Source organism: Takifugu rubripes, chromosome 9 (genome assembly GCF_901000725.2).
Source record: "Takifugu rubripes chromosome 9, fTakRub1.2, whole genome shotgun sequence".
Lineage (NCBI taxonomy): Eukaryota > Metazoa > Chordata > Actinopteri > Tetraodontiformes > Tetraodontidae > Takifugu > Takifugu rubripes.
In genome coordinates, this window is record NC_042293.1 from 11,895,230 (window position 1) to 11,913,478 (window position 18,249).

Below are 18,249 nucleotides of genomic sequence, written 5' to 3' on the forward strand. Positions count from 1 at the left end.
GCGCAGCCGTTTGTCTTTCACGGTCTCCCTTTTCTCCTGACTGTACGACCGGTCCGTAAATGCATCGCATGAAGGAGTGACGACGAGACAGACAGCACGCAAACGCATCACGAGCACTCCAAAGATGTCTGGGACAACATCTGCGAACATGCATAGAATGAAAAAGGACGAGTCTTTCCTGGGGAAATTGGGAGGAACCTTGGTGAGGAAGAAAAGGTCTAAAGAAGGTTGTTCACCTTTTTATTATTACACATTACATATTATTATTATGTCCTGGTTCAGGATTTGTTCTGTCTGTGTAAATTCTCAGTCATCCAGGTCATTGTATCCAAGGTAGTTTTCTCTGTCAACTGGACTGGGTTTCTTCTCTTGAAGACGTTTCGCCTTCTATCCAGAAGGCTTCTTCAGTTCCGAACTGAAGAAGCCTTCTGGATAGAAGGCGAAACGTCTTCAAGAGAAGAAACCCAGTCCAGTTGACAGAGAAAACTACCTTGGAGGATTTGTTCTGTTGTGTTTGTGCCCGTGACGCGGCGTTGAAATGATGCTGTTTGAATGTTATCATCCTCCACATCACAGCGGAACTGCAAACTACACACGATTTATACATTTCTTTTTCTATTGGACTATTATTTTATTGTTTTATCGCTCAGTGCATATTGCAGTTTGGGTAAATGCTGCTTTAAAGTGGTTTTGTGAAAAACCTAAGGTTCATTCATCAAGATGTAGTTTGGTTTGGTGGTGTGTGTGTGTGTGTGTGTGTGTGTGTGTGTGTGTGTGTGTGTGTGTGTGTGTGTTTTAAAAATTTCTTTGGGATGATAAATGGAAACAGCGTCACACTTTCAAAGGTCCTTGATTATAAATAGACCTCGCAGCCAGGGAACGTTGACAGGACTGCGGTGTTCTCAAGATAAAGGTGTAAGAGGATTTCTGTGTTTGCTGTGGATTAGACATCAAAATGCTCTTTAAAGTTTGAGTTCAAGGCTTTTTTCAGCCGGTGGCCAAAAACTATTTTCTGCCCACAATCAGATCACTCACTGTGTGGTCAAACAGCTGCAGACTTTAACGCCTCAGTGCGTGCGTGTGCGTGCGTGTGTACTCACGGCCCTGTGTTTGTGAACTCCCATAAAGGTTCAGCAGCAGGAGGACAGATGAGCTTGGACTGTTCTTGAGGTTTAAAGCATCGAGGTTTCAAATAACGGAATATTTCGCTCCAGTTTGGGAGGAAAGTGTGCAATCAGGGGATTTTCTGGTTTAAAATGAAAACCCTGAGACGGTCCAGCCCAGTCATTTATGTAGGAATAACTGAGTTGCTGTAGCCATTAACTGCTGTCAGGTTTTAGCTTGTGTTTCCAAGCCTTTGCTACAAAACTTGAGAATACTTGACACATGTTTGGTTATGAGCCTGACAGAAAGCGAGAAATGAGCACTAAAAATGACATTCTGCTGATGGGACAAAATAAGCCCCCTTTTTTGGCAAAAGGGTCACACGATGACATTAATTCAAGAAAATCTGTCAACATGTTGATGAATTAAGATCATTCAATCCTGGTATTTAGCAGTTCCTCCTGATTTTTGTGCAGCGCCATCGTGTGGCAGCGAGGCGAATTATGACAGAGTTCATTATAACAGCAGGAAATTGGAGGATTTTTGCTGTAGAACAGTTGGTGACCCCATTCATTGCTGATGCACTTGGGCGTAACTCTTTATGTTCTTTAAGAGGAACGCAGAAGAAAATGAGTCAGCACTGGAAAAACTGACTTAAGGTTGCGAAAGAATCAGTAATAACGTCAAATATTGTTGCTATAACAGACTTTTTCTGAATTTGTCTTTAGACTCACCTTAACAACCAGGCACAGGCAGCAGCAGGGTCCAGATTATTGCAACAGCAGCCCTGTGTGTTTATGCTTTTGATAACGCGTCCTGATAAATTCAAAGGAAGTCTGGGTTTCTCTGACAAGGAAGAGCTCCCAGGGTCAGCAACAGACACTGCTGGGCTGATAATTCACACAATGTTCCTTTATAAGGACTTAAAGGATGAGAGTTTGGTCACAACCCCACTCTATTGTCCTTGAGTACTGAGTAATGTGCATATTTAAGGATGGATGCTGGTAATAGTAAGTCACTCTTTTGCTTTCTGACCAATATGTGGAATTATTGGCTCTTTGTCTCATGTAAAACAACGGATTATTGATACGTTGTGCTCATACTAATATTCACAAGTTCATGCAAACGTCAGTCTTGCAGTAGCTGTGAAATATCCATATGATGTTACTATATGTTGACCAATATACAATATGTTGTACGGGTAGGCCGTGACCCCAAAAAGGGATAAAGAGGATAGGAAGACGAGACAGAAGAACAAACGGGAACTGGATATTTTAGTCACGACACATCAGAGAATTCTGTATTTACCAGCTGGATCCTTTGAGAGTTTTCACAGTTTATCTATATTTAAAAGTTAGCTGGCATAAGTGTGATGCCATAAGTGTAATGTTGTGCTTCCTAGGTGAGACAATGAAGCTGGAGAACAATAGTGTGTAATAAGGCATTTATAACAGGTGGGAAACTCCCAGTTACACAGTGACTCTGCCATGTCCTGGCTGCTGTTATTTGCAGGGTTCTGTGCTGGTGTACATAACCAAAGCTATATTTAAAGTCCAGTCTGTCTTCTCCATAATGCTGAATTATTTATAACCTGCCTGTGCCCCCTCTGGCGTGTCACTGAGAAACCCCGCCCCCTTTGATTAACCACAATTATTCTTTTCACGTGCTGTTTAGAGGCCCTGTTATTATCCTCAAACCTTTGTTCTAAAAGTCTGATCTTTTCCTATTTCGGTGTCTACCGCCACCAAGGAGCTGGTGTAGGATTAATGGCTTTGGCTTCAGGTTTGTATTCAATTAGTCCAACTCTATTAGGAGGGGCAGCCGCGGCTTGATTGATTATTGGCTGCAGCAGAACAAAAACGGGCTCACAGACTCGATGGCACGGGTCCATTCTTCAGCACCGATGTGAGACGCTCCACCTCTCGCAAATTAAATCCCATGTTCTGTTTGACAACACAGAGGTCTCCGTCCTACCGTAAACACACCCCTCAGCGTCTCCTGTAACTGGACCGCGGAGGTGGGGTGGAGGGCCGTGACAGAAATAAACACGTGATAACGCCCCTGCTCAGACCCACAGACGCACACTTACATGCACACTTCTGTCTTTGCTCGCCGCTGCCTTCAGGGGGGGAATCCAGGGGTTTATCATTGGGAAACATGGCCGGGTTGCTGTGTGGAACCAAGAGGAAGAAACAAGGTAATCTGGTTTATTTCTAGTCATAGGAGAACTTGGAAGTTGGTGAGAGGAAGCTCAGGTTAGTAACATTTGTTGATGGTAGAATTGCAGCAACTGTAGCTGGATTAACCGCGGGTCCATGTGAAGATTTCAGCTTTTTCCCTGCATAAAATCTCCCGGTGCTGAGGTTCCATCATACAAATTTTCCCCTTTATCCTTCCTCCATATGGGCTTTTTTTACGCTGTGGTTGAGTGTAAGGCAGAAGTAATGCAGGCAGATTGCCATGGAGAGAGGAAGCAGCACAATTATGATGAAATGCAGCAGGCTCTCTCTGTAATTACAAAGCAAACTGCTGATGTCTTGTGAGATTCAAGGGCTCGAGCTGTTGCTGCGAGCCGGTTCAATCAGATAGCGAACCTACAGGGACCCCCTACTACTGGGATAATTCTTTCTATCCTCTTCTTCTTTGAAGCCAAGATTCAGCCCAGATTGTACCATAAACACTCTGCTATGCGCTTTCTTTTACCATCTTATCAGTTCCAAAAATGGATGGATTTGTTGGAAAAGCGCTCCTCTTCTCAGGCTTTATTAAATAACAGAGTCAATGCGCCGCGGCAGCTTGTTGCAGGTGCTGCAAACCAAAATACAGGATGATAAAAGCAACGCATCCATTAGTGGAGAAACGTCTGTAAATCCCTGAAGTGTGTCCCCAGAGAGGAGTGAAATAGATTTTGAAACCTGACCTAAACCATATATTCCTGTATTACCCACTGTATTACTGCCGTCAGGCTCACTCTGACCACATTCGGAGTGTGTTGACATGTGGGAAAAGTCTAAATACTTGCATAGTTCTGCTGCTTTTTATTATCTTTCGGATAATGATGGACAATGGTACCTTGTGGGATGGAAAGAGTGGAAAATGTCTGGAGGATGAGGAAGCGGCAGCTCAGATAAGAGCTCAAAATGACTGAATAAATAGTTTTTGCATCCCCCAGTTTGATAACAAGGTCCACTGGAGCAGAACATCACATTAACACAATGTTCTACAGGGTGACTGGATACTATAAAAGGTTTTACTTTGGTCCTTTAGCATGAAGATGTGACTGTTTAGATGGTCCTGGTTACCTCTTGCCATCAGTTTACACCTTTCTTGAACACAATGAGTAATAATTGGGCCTAATTTGAATGTTGTGGCAATTAAGAGAATCATTTATGACGCAAAGTGTTAATTGTTTCGCTCCTGCATCCTTGTTGATATGACTGATTGACCAGTTTTGCATTAAATTGTTTGAAGTGCCTCACGGCTGCGGGCGTTATGGTGATATGATTATGTGGATTCACTAAAATAAATGCCATGAGCGGAATGATAAGAAAATTAATGTCTTGGACCAATTTATGTTATCTATCCCACCTTTAGCTCAGTTGTGGTGCTAATAATGTGTTGCTGCTCTCGGCAGCTTATTGTGTGGATCTAGTTTTACTTTTTTGTCCCCTGTTGTTACTGCCTGTCACGCTCTATAGTTCAATCAGCTAATTTGTGTTATTCTATTTGACTATTATGAAATGCATGATTGTCTTACTAGTGAGTGATCTCCACGAGGAGGGGAAGAATGCCATCAATGCCCCGCTGCTTCCCACAGGGGCAGAAATCCACCCAGAGGATACACTACTGGGTATTTATACACACTTACACACAGTCTTGTGAAAGTATCTCAGTTACAGCTCAAATTTCCAAAAACAAACAAATAAAAGATGCATATACTTGCTCAAATATGGTATACTTAAGTGTAACTTGGTAGACGACGAAGCTCAACTCACTGATTTCATTTATTTACTCTAGACCTTTTATTACAGTCAAATTCATGAAATAACAAACCAGTCTGCAGTGATGGCAGTTCCATGACCGTAATCCAGACAACATTACTGCCAAATGCTATAATTACATCTCACGCGTCTCTCACTGGCTGTCCTGTTTCAGAGGAAAATGCTGAGCGGGTCATGTTGGACCCAACATCACGGGACAACCTTAAATTCAAAGATCTCCTGAAGGTACAATGGGATCACACAATAAAGGCGAATATCAGAGACGCAGATGATCAAAGTGTGCGTTTGCAGGTCCTGATTGACTGGATCAACAGTGAACTGGAGGAAGAGCGGATCATCGTCAAAGACCTGGAGGAGGACTGTTATGATGGACAAGTGCTCCAGAAGTTATTTGGTGAGAAGCAGCCATTTGGAACCAGAATGAAATTGTCCGGGATACTTGACCACAAGTCTCTGAGGATTATGAAGTTTGCTTTGATCCCGTCCCCAGTTCTTAATCCCTTCATTTCTGTTCGTAACAGAAAAGCTGTCGGGCAGAAAACTGAACGTGGCCGAGGTGACGCAGTCCGAGATCGGCCAAAAACAGAAGCTGCAGACGGTTTTGGAGGCTGTGAACGAGCTGCTGCGTCCTCACGGCTGGACCATCGAGTGGAGTGTGGACTGTGAGTGTTGCGTCTTCGAGCCCATAAGACAGCAGCTCATGATTGAATATTTCCCTTCATATCTTCACTAAATCTGGCTGCTGCCCCTCAGCTATCCATTCAAAGAACCTGGTGGCCATCGTTTATCTGCTGGTGGCTCTGGCGATGCACTTCCAGGCCCCCATCAGGCTGCCTGAGCACGTGTCTGTGAAGGTGGTGGTAGTCAAAGTAAGTGTTGTATACTGTATATTGTCAGTGGGAGCCGCAGTTCCGCTCATTTTGTTTTTATCTGAGCAGAAACGAGAGGGCATCCTGCAGACCGCCCTCGTGACGAAAGAGCTGACGAGCACCACAGAGTAAGAGCCGGAGCTTTAGCGTCTAGATGTAGCAGTTTTACACAGAGGAGGTTTCAAACCCCCCGCTGTCTTTCCCTGTCTTTTTCAGAATGATGATGGGGAGATTTGGTGAGTCCCAGACACATTTTGTTCTCAAGCCAAACCCTTTGAAAGCTTCTCTTTACTCAGATATCGTACAAATTCCCTACACGTTGACATAAAAGAGACAACTTCAAGCGGCCTGTGTGAGTCATTTGTTCATCCCAACAGAGAGGGACGCCTTCGACACTCTGCTGGATCACGCCCCTGACAAGCTGAACGTGGTGAAGACGGTAATGTTCCCTTTAAGCTCTCAGACGGAGGAAACATCTGAATGGGAAATAACCGGTGTTAATTGTGTTTCCAGTCTCTCATCACCTTCGTCAACAAACACCTGAACAAGCTGAACCTGGAGGTGACGGAGCTGGAAACGCAGGTAAGATGTTCCAGGAGGATTTAATTTCATGTGTGTCTTTAAATAGGGTGACTGATTCGATGTGCTCGTTGTTTGTTTGTGTAGTTTGCCGACGGCGTCTACTTGGTGTTGTTGATGGGGCTGCTTGAAGATTATTTTGTCCCTCTGTACAACTTCTTCCTCACCCCCGAGAGCTTCGAACAGAAGGTGAATACGACGCCGTGAAACTCTGAAATGGGCCACGGTGCTGGTACGACTGCTCTGTTTTCTGCTCTCTCAGGTTCACAACGTGGCCTTCGCCTTTGAGCTGATGCAAGACGGAGGCCTGAAGAAACCGAAAGCCAGACCAGAAGGTAGTTACACATTTATTACAGAAATATAGGCTGAGAAAAGAGTCTTTAATATGTTGATGGAGTCGTCATATTAAAGGTCGACCAGTAGAGGGAAACCTTTGCTCACCATGGCGGAAGCCTTCAGAGCAGCTTCAAACAGTGGAGCTGACTTTCAAAAATCATTTGTTTGCAACAATTGAAGAACTTTTGCTAATATGCTGATATATTTGATTTAGTTTTACCTCTGTCTACGTTGATTTAGCCACATTAGCCTTTGTTTGGTACCAAACAATGCCCAAATAATTGTTTTTTGATATTATTGTATAATTTGAGAAATATCCACTGTTAAATTATATGTACTGAAATGACACAGCTAATTAACCTAATTAACGATCTGTCTGTGTTTTCCAGATGTTGTTAACTTGAATCTCAAGTCAACCCTGAGAGTCCTCTACAACCTTTTCACCAACTATAAAAACTCCGACTGAACTTTAAGTCCTTTCACTTTTACTTCTGTGGAAGATAACCTGCACCTCTGGACACTGCAGGAGACCACCCAGGACCCGAAAGTCTTTGTGATATAGGATTTTTTTTAAAAATAGACCCACGAGTCCTGGCCTAATTAATTTTTCTGAATATTCTGAAATGTCAAATTAATTTATTTATTCTTTTCTTGAATGTTAACTGCACTCAAGGAAATGCTTGCAAAACGGAGCCTTCATTAGAATACACAGGCGTGGGAATAAGGGAAGGGAATTATGTATGAGGGCATAAATAACGAGACAAAAAGGTTACCAGTGCTGATAACCACTTTTCAGCTCAATTTGCCTTTCAGCTTAGCCTCTTGACTTAGCCCGTTAGCATAACCAAGCAGCAACAACTGGGAAAAAGCTTGTGATGATGTAAAGCAATTGCATTTATTGTCATATATTGCTTGTTCACATTATCAGTGTCAAAGAAAACTGGCAAATAACCTTAATGCTAAGGCTAGCAGTGGCAGCTTTTTTCCCGCCTTTTTTTACTAACTGTAGCTTGGATATTCTACTGTACTCTGTCCACCAGCATATTCATAATAAGAAAAGGCTATGCAGCAAAAGAACAAGCAAATCTCACATACATACTATACCTGAATTATGTGCTTTGAGATTGTTCTGACCTATGTACACCATATCGAGCCATAATTATAAGCTAACGCTAATGTTGCCATAAGTGCTCTGTGTCCTTGCTGTCACAAGAAAACCCCATTTAAAGATATTTGTATCGACATTCAGATAAGTCTCCGAGGAGTCCTGGACCTCTGGTCTATCCCGGGAGCAGAGCTGGTCCCCGAAGGGCTACAGAGGGTCACAGTACCACTACTCATCCAACAGCCGTCTGAAATTATCGAGAGTGTAGCTGTCAGTCCTAACAGATGCCTTACTTTTCTGCTGTTTTGTTGTTGTTGTTTATTATTTCCACTCTTGCCGATCAAGAAATAAATGTCTAGAATCAAACCATTGGGAATTTCTGTTGATGTCTGTGATTGGTTACATTTGCTCTGGCTTTCGAGGGAAATTGCCTCTCCAACTGACAATTCCAGCAATTTGGGTTTATCTGAAGGAATTATGGGTTTATTTTAGTCTTTTAGTTCCTCGTCTTGTTCCTTTGTTGCTATGGTAACCTTCCACATACCCCCAAATTGCCCCGTCGTCTTTTCTGACTGGATGTCTTATCTCTTTACCTACATGAGGCACATGCAAAGTAAAGAGCGGCAGGACATGCGAGGGGTCGCCTCTATCATATACACAGTTTTTTTTAGTGTGGTGATCCCGGACGTAAATATCAGTTAGAGCTGACACCACAAAGAGGAACTGCTACCACCCTCTCTTCTGCTTCCTCCCTCGTCTTCGACGACATTTAATTTTCGTTTAAAGCGTCAGTTTGAGATAGAGCGCAGCCAGATGTTTTCAACAGAGGTCTTGTTCTGATTTAGAGCAGCTCTCTGCCTCCTGCTACTTTGTTCTTTTGACAGACGTCGACATAAATTAAGGAGCGTCGTTCAGCCCATTCTGTGTCGAGTGCCTCCGGGAGAGTAGAAGGTAGGTTTTGCTGATGACACTCGATGACCCGTTTGGTGAAACTTCCTGTCAGCAAGTTGCAGATCAGACACAAAGCAAAAGTAAAGTTTCACAGACGCCATTTCCTCTTATAATTCAGGAAATTCTGACACGATCGGGTCAGAAGTGATGTTTTTGGACCATTTTCCTGTGTTTTCTTCTCTGCAAGACAGAAAGTGAGACGATGACACTTGACATCTTCCTTCATGTTTGACAACCTTTTGAGCAGCTCACCTCAGTCCTCATAAACCTGGTATATAAAAACAGACTCAACATTTTTCAACAGCTGTAAATTGTCTGAAAAACAAGGTCTTTGATGATTCTTTTATTGCATCACAGCTGACTGTACAGATTTTAAGAGACGGCTTAAAAGCAAACGGAAGCAAACAGAATGGAGACGGCTGAGGGTCATAAAGAGGAAGAGCCCACGGATGGTGAGTGTTTTCTGGACATGTGTGCACACAATGCTCAAGCCTCAAATCAACGCTCACACCTTTGCTTTAGGATGAGTTACAGCAAAGCTGAGAGTATTGTGGCACGTTAGAATATTAGCATTCAGCTGCACCACCTGATAAAAGTATTATGGCTGATTTAAAACGTCCCTCTGGTCTCCTGAATGTCCTTGAGGAAACGCCTGGCTTTCCGTCTGTGCTCGTCAGCCCGCGCCAAATCTGGCAACATCTATTTGAACAGCTGGGAAGATTTCATTGTCATACAAATATATAATTATTGATTAGGGTCCAGAACGCACTATCCAGCCGCGTAGAATAATGAGAGACAGGGAATAAATAATGCAGAAGAGTGTGATTTAATTCCACAGTTCATGCAAATTTCAGTGGGCTGCTAATTGATTTTCATAATGTATGGAAACCACTGGCTGTCTGCAGCTTTAAGTGTTTATTTAAAATGAATCAATCCAAAGGGAAACTGTAGAAACGAAAGCAGTACTGAATTGTACTTTTGAGACTTGTCTTTAGTTAAATAGCAAAGTCAAAACTAACAGACATTAAAAGAGGCAGCATTATATCCATCACATCCATTATAACGTGTATATTTCCACAGGTGATGTGCAAAAGCTTGTTCAGCCAGCATCTCTAAAAGACCCCAATTTTGAGAAATTAAAGGAGGTATGTTGATCTTTAATCACCTTTTTAATCTGTCTTTACTTGATGAGTCGGTAAATGGGCTTGTCCAAGTATGGCTGCGCCGCCGCACAGGCTAATCGTTATAAATTACAAAAATTAATCTCAACTGTCCTGAAGAGGCGAGGGATAACTGTCACTCAGGAAGCGCCTTTCAGGGGCTGCGTGCGGCTGTGCAGCGAAAAGCGCGAAACATATCTGATTCAGTTCCCCGAAGAGGTAAAAGGATCAGTGAAATCTTAATGAACGCAACTATTACGAGTGATGGGAGGTTCAGCAGAGACAGGCAAGACCCTGCTGGAACCGACATGAAAACACAACCTGGCTCGAAGCACGAGCGCATCATGCAAAATCATCGGATATTAGCTTTGAGGGATGATGTTTTCTTATTTCACAACGGGCCTTTTCCCTGTAGATGCTGGTGCAGTGGATCAATAGCACTCTGAAACCCAAGCACATAGTGGTTCAGAGTCTGGAGGAAGACCTCTATGACGGACTGGTGCTTCATCACCTGCTGTGTGAGTTCATCAGACTTCATCAGTCAAGTCTCGAGTCCCCAGCTTCCTGGTGTTCAGGCGCATGTCAAGATCTGACTGATAATGTTAATTTTGTGCAACCGCAATGGGATTTAATTAGAGTTTTGAGGTCCATCCTGGTGCAGTCACGCTGAAATCAAATCCACTCGACCAACTCGTCTTTTATGTTCAAATTAATGTTGCCAAACCAAAAAATCCTTCCACGGTCCGACTGCACAGATGATAGTCCCCTGATTTCTGCAGCCAGGCTGGCGGGCGTTCACGTTTCTGTGGAGGAGATCGCTGTGAGCAGCACTGCTCAGATCCACAAGCTGGAAGTGATCCTGGAGGAGCTGGACAAGAGGCTGGGCCAGGAGGACGCCGGCGGGCTCAAATGGAATGTGAAGCGTGAGTCATGCTAAACCAAGGCAGCAACAGTTGGAGAGTTCCCATAATCCACGAATGCTTTGAATATGATGCTAAATCAGTTGGAGATATTTGGTTCGATGCTCTGAAAGAGGGAGATTTTCAGCTCTGCAGTCTGAAAAGGTCAAACTTTGGTATGATGCTGCATCTGCTTAACACTAAAATGAGATTTCTATCAGTGGCACCGCAACCAAAACCCCGGTCTTCCTGTTGACCCTCCGCCATCATGTGGCTATTCTATTTTTAAAGCTTCATTAGTTTTACCCTTTCTCTGCCTCTACACTGAGGCGGACGGCTCTCCCTCAATCCCCACGCCGGCTGTTTTACCACTTTTTATTTTATTGTCTGCTACTCGCCTGTCAGTCATCCACAACAAAGACCTCCTGGCCACCATTCATCTGCTGGTTGCCATGGTGAAACGATTCCAACCCGAGCTGGAGTTGCCTCCGGACGTGAAGGTCGAAGTGGTGGTTGTGGAGGTGAGGTTTTTCCACCTTTACCTGTCGCCCTGAACCCGCTTGTGATGTCGATCCCGTTTTCTCCCGTCTGCAGGTCAGCGGGAGAGGGATCAAATCCTCCACGGAGGTGGAAGTTCTCACAGAAGATCGGTGAGCAGAATGTTGTGGTGTGTCTCTTTGGCAGATGTGCGAAAGCTCACGTCGGGTTTTGACTCTTTGAACAGGCTCGCCTGCTCCGACTCTCCCGGCAGCACTCGGAGTGAGTAAAGAAGTTTCCCTCATTTGACATGTTGACTCTAAGCAACACATCAGCGCAGCCTGAAGTGACTTTTCCGGGCTGTTCCGTTTCCCCAGAGGAGGATCCCATCGACCAACTGCTGAAGCTGGAGGCTCACAAGGTCAACACGGTGAAGCAGGTATAACAAGGAGAGGGAATCATCTGGGATGTTGAGAAAGAAGAATTCTGTCAAGGATTTAAGGCTCTCTTTCCTGTTTTTTTCTCCTTTTGTTTATATGATATAAGAGTCAGTGATTTCCCGTGGCAGTAAACCGAGGCCAGCTAATCAAGACCTCTTGATTTTCTCCTTTCAGGCCATCTTACACTTTATCAACCAGAAAGTGTCCAACTTGGGTCTGCATGTGGTTGACATGGACACGCAGGTAAATAAAACATGTTTTCCGGACTGACAGGGGAGGACATATGTAATCATGATCCTCTTCCCTGAGATCATCTCCCTTGGCCATTGGTGAACTCTGCACTTTGTGTCCAGTTCGCTGATGGCGTGATATTACTGCTGCTGATTGGGCAGCTAGAAGGCTTCTTCATCCCGCTCCATGACTTCATTCTGACCCCGTGCCAGTCCTCTGAGAGGGTACAGTATAGATTCCATAAATCTTTGAGCCATTAGTGATAGATGTGCATCCCAGTGAGAGGACGGAGACACAACAACGACATCATCATTAATATCGGTCTTTGCTATGAGGCCGTAAATAGTAGTAAATGCCTTTTTCTGTCATTTTATGACATAAACTGATGCAGATTTAGAGAAAATGCTCCATTCAATACAACTGACAGTAATTTTCTTTTATTGTTGACATAAACCCTCCGCAACGCATAAAAAAGAAAATAATAATCATGTTTGACATATTGTGTACACATGTATAAACTGGTGCTAGAAACTTCAAAGAAAAGGGATCTATACATTGCTCTGTTATACTTTCAGCTCCACAATATGACTTTGGCTTTTGACCTCCTCCATGACACAGGCCTCCATGTGGCCAGCATTAGCCCCCAAGGTGAGGAAATAATACCTACAATGACAAGACTAAAATTCTCTACAGAGAGAGAGAGAGAAGAAAAAAAAAGTAAAGTAATTGCAACATAAAGCCCCCCAGGAGCCCTCTGACAGCATTGACAGTCTTTATCAAGAACATTTATCAGGCTGACAGAGAAACGCTAAAATCCGTTGGCATGTGCAACAAGGACGGCCATCGCTCAGGTGGTTTGACTCCATTCCTGCTGAGCGATGGAGCGTGGGTTTGACGCTGAGGATGTGATTGCACCGTGGAATATGAACGAGCATGTCTAGCATCTCTGAGTATCACTGCAAATGATCGGTTCAGCCCGAGGTCGTCATCATTCATTTAGAGAGGATTAGCGAGGCAGAAGTTCTCCCAGGGTTGATGTCAGTTTGGGACCTGCTGGGAGACTTTGGGGATTCTACTTTAAACAGCTTTTTCTATTTTTCTTCCCCATTACGTTGTGAAAAACCAATTTAAATGAGGAACAGAACAGATATACAGATATATTGATTTAGTTCTTAGATGGGCTGCAGCAAAGGTCCAAATCAAGTCGGGGTTTTTGCATCGAATTCAACTACAAAACAGCATTTAACTGGAGACTTTAATTAACAAAAGCAGTTTTGCACGTGTGTAAATGGGACGCAAAATAATTTAATGCGTAATTCGCCTACTGCATAGTGACCTTTTTTTGTTACGCGCACAATTCAGTGATCGTAGATTATGGGATGATTTATCTATCAGTTGAAAATGGATGAGTAATATCTTCAATGCGGGATGATGACTGCGGCTTTTTGTCCGATTGATCGCACTTAATTCACTTAAAGGCAAGCAGGAAATCTTAATTTAATTAGGTTGACCGATCTAGCAAGCTTCCTCAGAACATACACAGTATGAGGATTATGATAAAACAGATGAACAGATTAAACGTTTTGATTACGTTTCCCTACTAAACTACTCAGTCATCTACTGTAAATGTGATTACAATTGGGGCGCCTCATCAAAAATGTAATGCAAATATGTTCCAGTTTAACTTATTAATAAATCAAAGGAGTGTAAACTACATAAAAAGGAACTCCATCATGAAATATAAACTAAGGGGCTTAAAAACCACTTTGATCTCAAGCTCATCCTGAAAAAAACGATAAAACCTTTCAGGACTTGATACGAATTGAGCTGAGTCTGTTCTGACATGTTATTAATAATTTACACACAAACATTCATTACAACTAAACACTCTCTCTCTCTTTAATATTGTGGGGAATCAGCTGTCATATTAGCACTTTTTATCGTATTGTTCCAATGTTGTTATTGTAAAAGAGAGGTTTTTTTTGCTTAATGCTTAAGCAGATTCCTCTGTAAGTAGTATCATGATGTAAGATAGAAATAGAGCTGTAAAGTACTGAAGACTACTATTGCAAATATAAATTACAGTACTTCCATATTGTTGGCCATGGAGAGCTCCTTAGATTACTGTCATATTCACAGATACAACAGGAACAATAGAAGGACACGCACAGGAATGTATATGTAAAATAAATTAAATGACAGATAATATCCTGAATACGAAAGACAAAACTCTGGACACACATTTGCAAAAGATGTCCTGTGTGGGCTTATGTCATGTTCAACATCAGAATATGTCATAATTGAATCTTGCACCAGATTTTAGTCAGTTTTCCTGCTATGGGAGCATACTGTATTTATCTTCACTATTATGGGTGAAACGGCCACTTTTGTCCATGTACGCATCAATAATTACAAAAAAGAAGAGAGAAAAATAACTTAACGGCTTCAGTCAGAGGTGAAAGGATCTACCTAACCTCCCTGCAGATGCATTATTGACAACATGCTCTGTATTCTGGCTGAATTTTCCCTTCACAACCATTAAGCCCCCCCCCCCCCTCAAACCTGCTGGCCAGATAGCGCCCCGGTTACTGTTAATTTAGGGACCAGTGCGATTAATCTAAGCCAGGGGCAAAAGGCTAATTTAATTCATTTTTAGTGTCTTTTTAATTACCAGCATAATTGCTGTGGTGGAATGAAGAATCCAAGCACTCAAGGTCTAAAAGTGGAACGCAATGTGCACGTTAATTGGGTTAGCCACCGGTAAAGTTGATCTATATGTCACATTCTCTCAGTTAGTACATCTCACAACTGAAAGCAATTTTGTCTTGCCAAGGACATATTGATTAGATCTCCATCTAATGTTGTTTTTGTCCCCCTGATCTATGACCTTAAAGGACAGCTGGTGGGAATAGTTATGAGCTAGCTTTGCTAAAAGCGTCTTCCTGTTCTTGCTGCCTCGGTGGCTCCGCGACTGCCGAGAGCGCCTGATAAATACTCACAAACTGTTTCCTCCTGGATTCTGTGACAGATATCGTCTCTCAGGACATCACTGCGACCTTGAAGATTCTGTACGCGCTCTTCAGGAAGCACAGAGGCAAATGAGGGGAAGGAGAAGCAGCAGAAAGACTTCGTGCTTCATCGGCCCGTACATTGTTGCAAATGTTTTTAAGGGCATTTCCCTCCTACAGCTACTCCCTCTAGCTGGTATGGCATCACTATTTTGAAGTAAAAATCATCTAATTTGCCTTCCTTACAAGTCCAACCTTCATGTTATCTATCAAAGGGGTTTGTGGGTATTAAAAGACTGATTAGTTTTGGAGGACGAGGCAGTTTCAAGAGCAAAGCAAGAATTCTGCCCCACTGTTGCGCCTCTGTGGATGCCAGTGGTGAATGCCTGGCCAGTTCGTTGCGTGCGACCTTCCCTGACTTTGGATGTGTGTATATCTGTGCATGCATGCGAACAAATGACGAATGAAGATGACAGAATTGCACCATATGCAATGACGTGGCTGTGGCGACAGTGTAAAGATCAAAACAATATTCTTTTAGTGCCATGTCTTTGTCAAAATGTCCTTTTTTTGCTTTTATCTGCTTTTATCCCTCCGAGGGCCCCAGACCTTGTCTAATCTTTGAAAAAGTGTAGATTCTTTTTTTATTTCTTGTGTTGCATAGTTTTTCACAATTCAATGTCATACATGTGGGGAAAACCCTTAAGGCTGAAATGGAAGAAAAAAGGAATCCCTTAACTTCTCTGGTAACGCACAGAGGTTTTCTAAAAACCTAAATATATCATTACAACCAGCACCTTTGTGCTTTTGATTTGTGAAAATAATTGTGAAGATGTAAATTAGATCGGGAACCAGCTACTGTCACATTTCTCTCCTGCAGGTTTTTGGGAGACATTTTTGTTGACATTCATAGAGTCAGATTATTCATTTCCACCAAGGGGTTGAAAAATACTCTATATTCAAATTGTATTTTTCTTGACATTTGAAAAAAAAAAATACTGCATGAAATCAGCTTGGCAGCAGAGACAGAGGGAGATGGAGGGAAAGCGTGGGTGGAGTTGTGTTTCTAATCATATAAAAGGTCCGTTTTGATAGAATGACCACTTTCAATACAAGTAAATTGCACATTATGAATGGGGAAACCACACACGAATAGGCACCAACAGCGATATTGAGCGATTGGTGACAGCCTATGATAAGTATTGAAATATGGTCATCGTGATATGATTCATATACGAAAACTGCGCCTTTGTGTTGCAGAGGGCAAACCTCTTTAGGACAAATTGGTGAAAATAGTGAAATGCAGGCTGAATCAATCATGCAAACAGCTCATGTAAACACTACTGTGTCTTTGGCGCGTGTGTTCGATTATCTGTAGGACACACGGCCACGTAAAAGTCAAGAGAGATTAATGTCTTTTTAGCAACCGCGCGCATATCTGCAAAAAGGTTACAGCTTAGTCTGCCGTCAGTGTCAGAAGGATGCGTTTCAGGCCCGAACTGAGATTAAACCCGTTCTGCCCCGCTGGCAACGGCTTTATCTTTAATTAGGATGCTTCTTCCCCAATGACTCCTTAAGGTGACACGACAGATCCACAAATAAACGATGTAAACTAAATACATTTTCAATTTCTGATGTATAAATGAGCAGGTTTTTGGGAGGGAGGACAAATGGTGGCGAAGCGCTCCAGAAGTGTCTTCCTCTTTCTGACAGCAAACTCGGGTGAATCCACGTCCCTCGTCAACGTGGACAGATGCATCCGTCTGTGCACGAGTGAAGAGCAACGCAACCGCGTCGCCCCGAGGCTTCTGCCGCTGCATTTACAAAACAGACAGCCACGAGTTCCCCTCACCCAACGCCGTCAATCCAGATGTGGTGTGTTTAAAGCAGGACACAACAGACATCATTAGGAGGATGGAGCTTCTTCGTGAGAGTTGTTTTCCAGTGTTATTGTTATTGATGAGTTGGGTTCGGGTCTCGATGGCGGTGTAAATGTATGTCTATGCGTAAATGTTTTCTAAATCTGGAGCTGGAACCAGGGAGGTCAACACCGATTTAAACTAGTTCACTTCACTCCAATTCTTCACTCCACTGGAACTCCTCTGGGGAATCTGTCTTTGACCCATCTTCATATTTACCGTGAGCTGTGTGGCGTTGATTAACTGGTGTGAAGGCACGTGTAATTGGTTTAGAAAAAGAAAAAAAAGACAAGGTTTTATTTTCAGGAGGTGATGGAGAGGGCTTGCTGGGGGAAGGAATGCAGAGCCGCCATGCAGGGGGGGGGGTTCTAGGAAAAATAAGATTTAAGTTGCTGTTACAAGTGTGGGTGACCAAGCAGGTGGGGAGGCGCAAACACAGATGGGAAAATGGGACTTTATACCAACCGGGACACAGAAAAGTCTTCATATTTGGACACATAATGTGCTGCTAAAGTTAGGCCCGACTGACATCAAGCGCCCTTTGTTGTGCAGCTGAAACAGCATGTATTCAGTATTCAGAGACTGAACCTCAGAGCTTCTGCGGGAGCGACGCACCCTGACAGCGACGGTGACACAGGGGAAGCCATCAGTTTTGATTAGAGGCTCGAAAGGGAGCGATTTGATTTTACTTTCACTCAGCAGAGACGTTTTACAGCTCGGGCTGTTGGACCGAAGGTGAAACCTGCTCTGCGTCTACCTCTTCACGCCGCCGAAGCAATAAACAAACTTTTGGCTGACGATTTCCCACACTCACTTGACAACATGAGGGAGAGCTCTAAATGTGACGTGAACAATATTGGATAAAGTGTATTGTTTTGAAAACTTCAGGTCATTTCCTCCAAAAACATATAGAATATAACTAAAATGAAGCGCTGGCAGATACTGCCTGTTCTGTATCGCGTTGATGTCACTCAGAGCTGGTTTGTTTCAGATGTTCCTGGTCTAAATCCTGGTCCAGTCACTCTGCCTGCAGAGCATAAACACTGCAGCTCTTTATTAAAGTCTTTGAACTCGTATGACTGATGACAGTGTGAATATTCCAGTGACGGAGTGAAATCCAACCTCTCTGTCCCCGAGACGTCAGGGACAACGTCGTCTTCGCCGGGTTTC

The 18,249-nt window shown here is 43.2% G+C and overlaps 2 protein-coding genes across 6 annotated transcripts; both read left to right on the forward strand.

Moving 5' to 3' along the window:
* Positions 1–19: 19 nt before the first annotated feature.
* parvb (parvin, beta) lies at positions 20–8,370 on the forward strand. Of its 3 annotated transcripts, none has more exons than XM_011607469.2 (13): positions 20–227; positions 4,865–4,954; positions 5,260–5,330; positions 5,397–5,499; positions 5,627–5,767; positions 5,859–5,974; positions 6,044–6,102; positions 6,191–6,210; positions 6,352–6,413; positions 6,488–6,556; positions 6,641–6,742; positions 6,816–6,888; positions 7,279–8,370. In XM_011607469.2, exons 1-13 carry the CDS (start codon positions 125–127, stop codon positions 7,353–7,355), a joined length of 1,086 nt encoding a protein of 361 aa, XP_011605771.1. In that variant the 5' UTR covers positions 20–124; the 3' UTR covers positions 7,356–8,370. The 3 variants fall into 3 exon arrangements, with proteins under 3 accessions (XP_011605771.1, XP_029697269.1, XP_003967672.1); XM_029841409.1 differs by lacking the exon at positions 20–227 and adding an exon at positions 1,749–2,114; XM_003967623.3 differs by lacking the exon at positions 20–227 and adding an exon at positions 2,185–3,301.
* A 310-nt stretch (positions 8,371–8,680) lies between these two features.
* parvg (parvin, gamma) lies at positions 8,681–16,777 on the forward strand. 3 transcript variants are annotated; one of them, XM_003967624.3, is made up of 14 exons: positions 8,681–8,945; positions 9,064–9,216; positions 9,303–9,397; positions 10,026–10,090; positions 10,521–10,623; positions 10,885–11,028; positions 11,410–11,525; positions 11,599–11,654; positions 11,729–11,763; positions 11,859–11,920; positions 12,096–12,164; positions 12,275–12,376; positions 12,728–12,800; positions 15,181–16,777. In XM_003967624.3, exons 3-14 carry the CDS (start codon positions 9,355–9,357, stop codon positions 15,252–15,254), a joined length of 942 nt encoding a protein of 313 aa, XP_003967673.2. In that variant the 5' UTR covers positions 8,681–8,945; positions 9,064–9,216; positions 9,303–9,354; the 3' UTR covers positions 15,255–16,777. The 3 variants fall into 3 exon arrangements, with proteins under 3 accessions (XP_003967673.2, XP_029697271.1, XP_029697270.1); XM_029841411.1 differs by having other exon boundaries at positions 9,133–9,216; XM_029841410.1 differs by having other exon boundaries at positions 9,137–9,216.
* Positions 16,778–18,249: the final 1,472 nt, after the last annotated feature.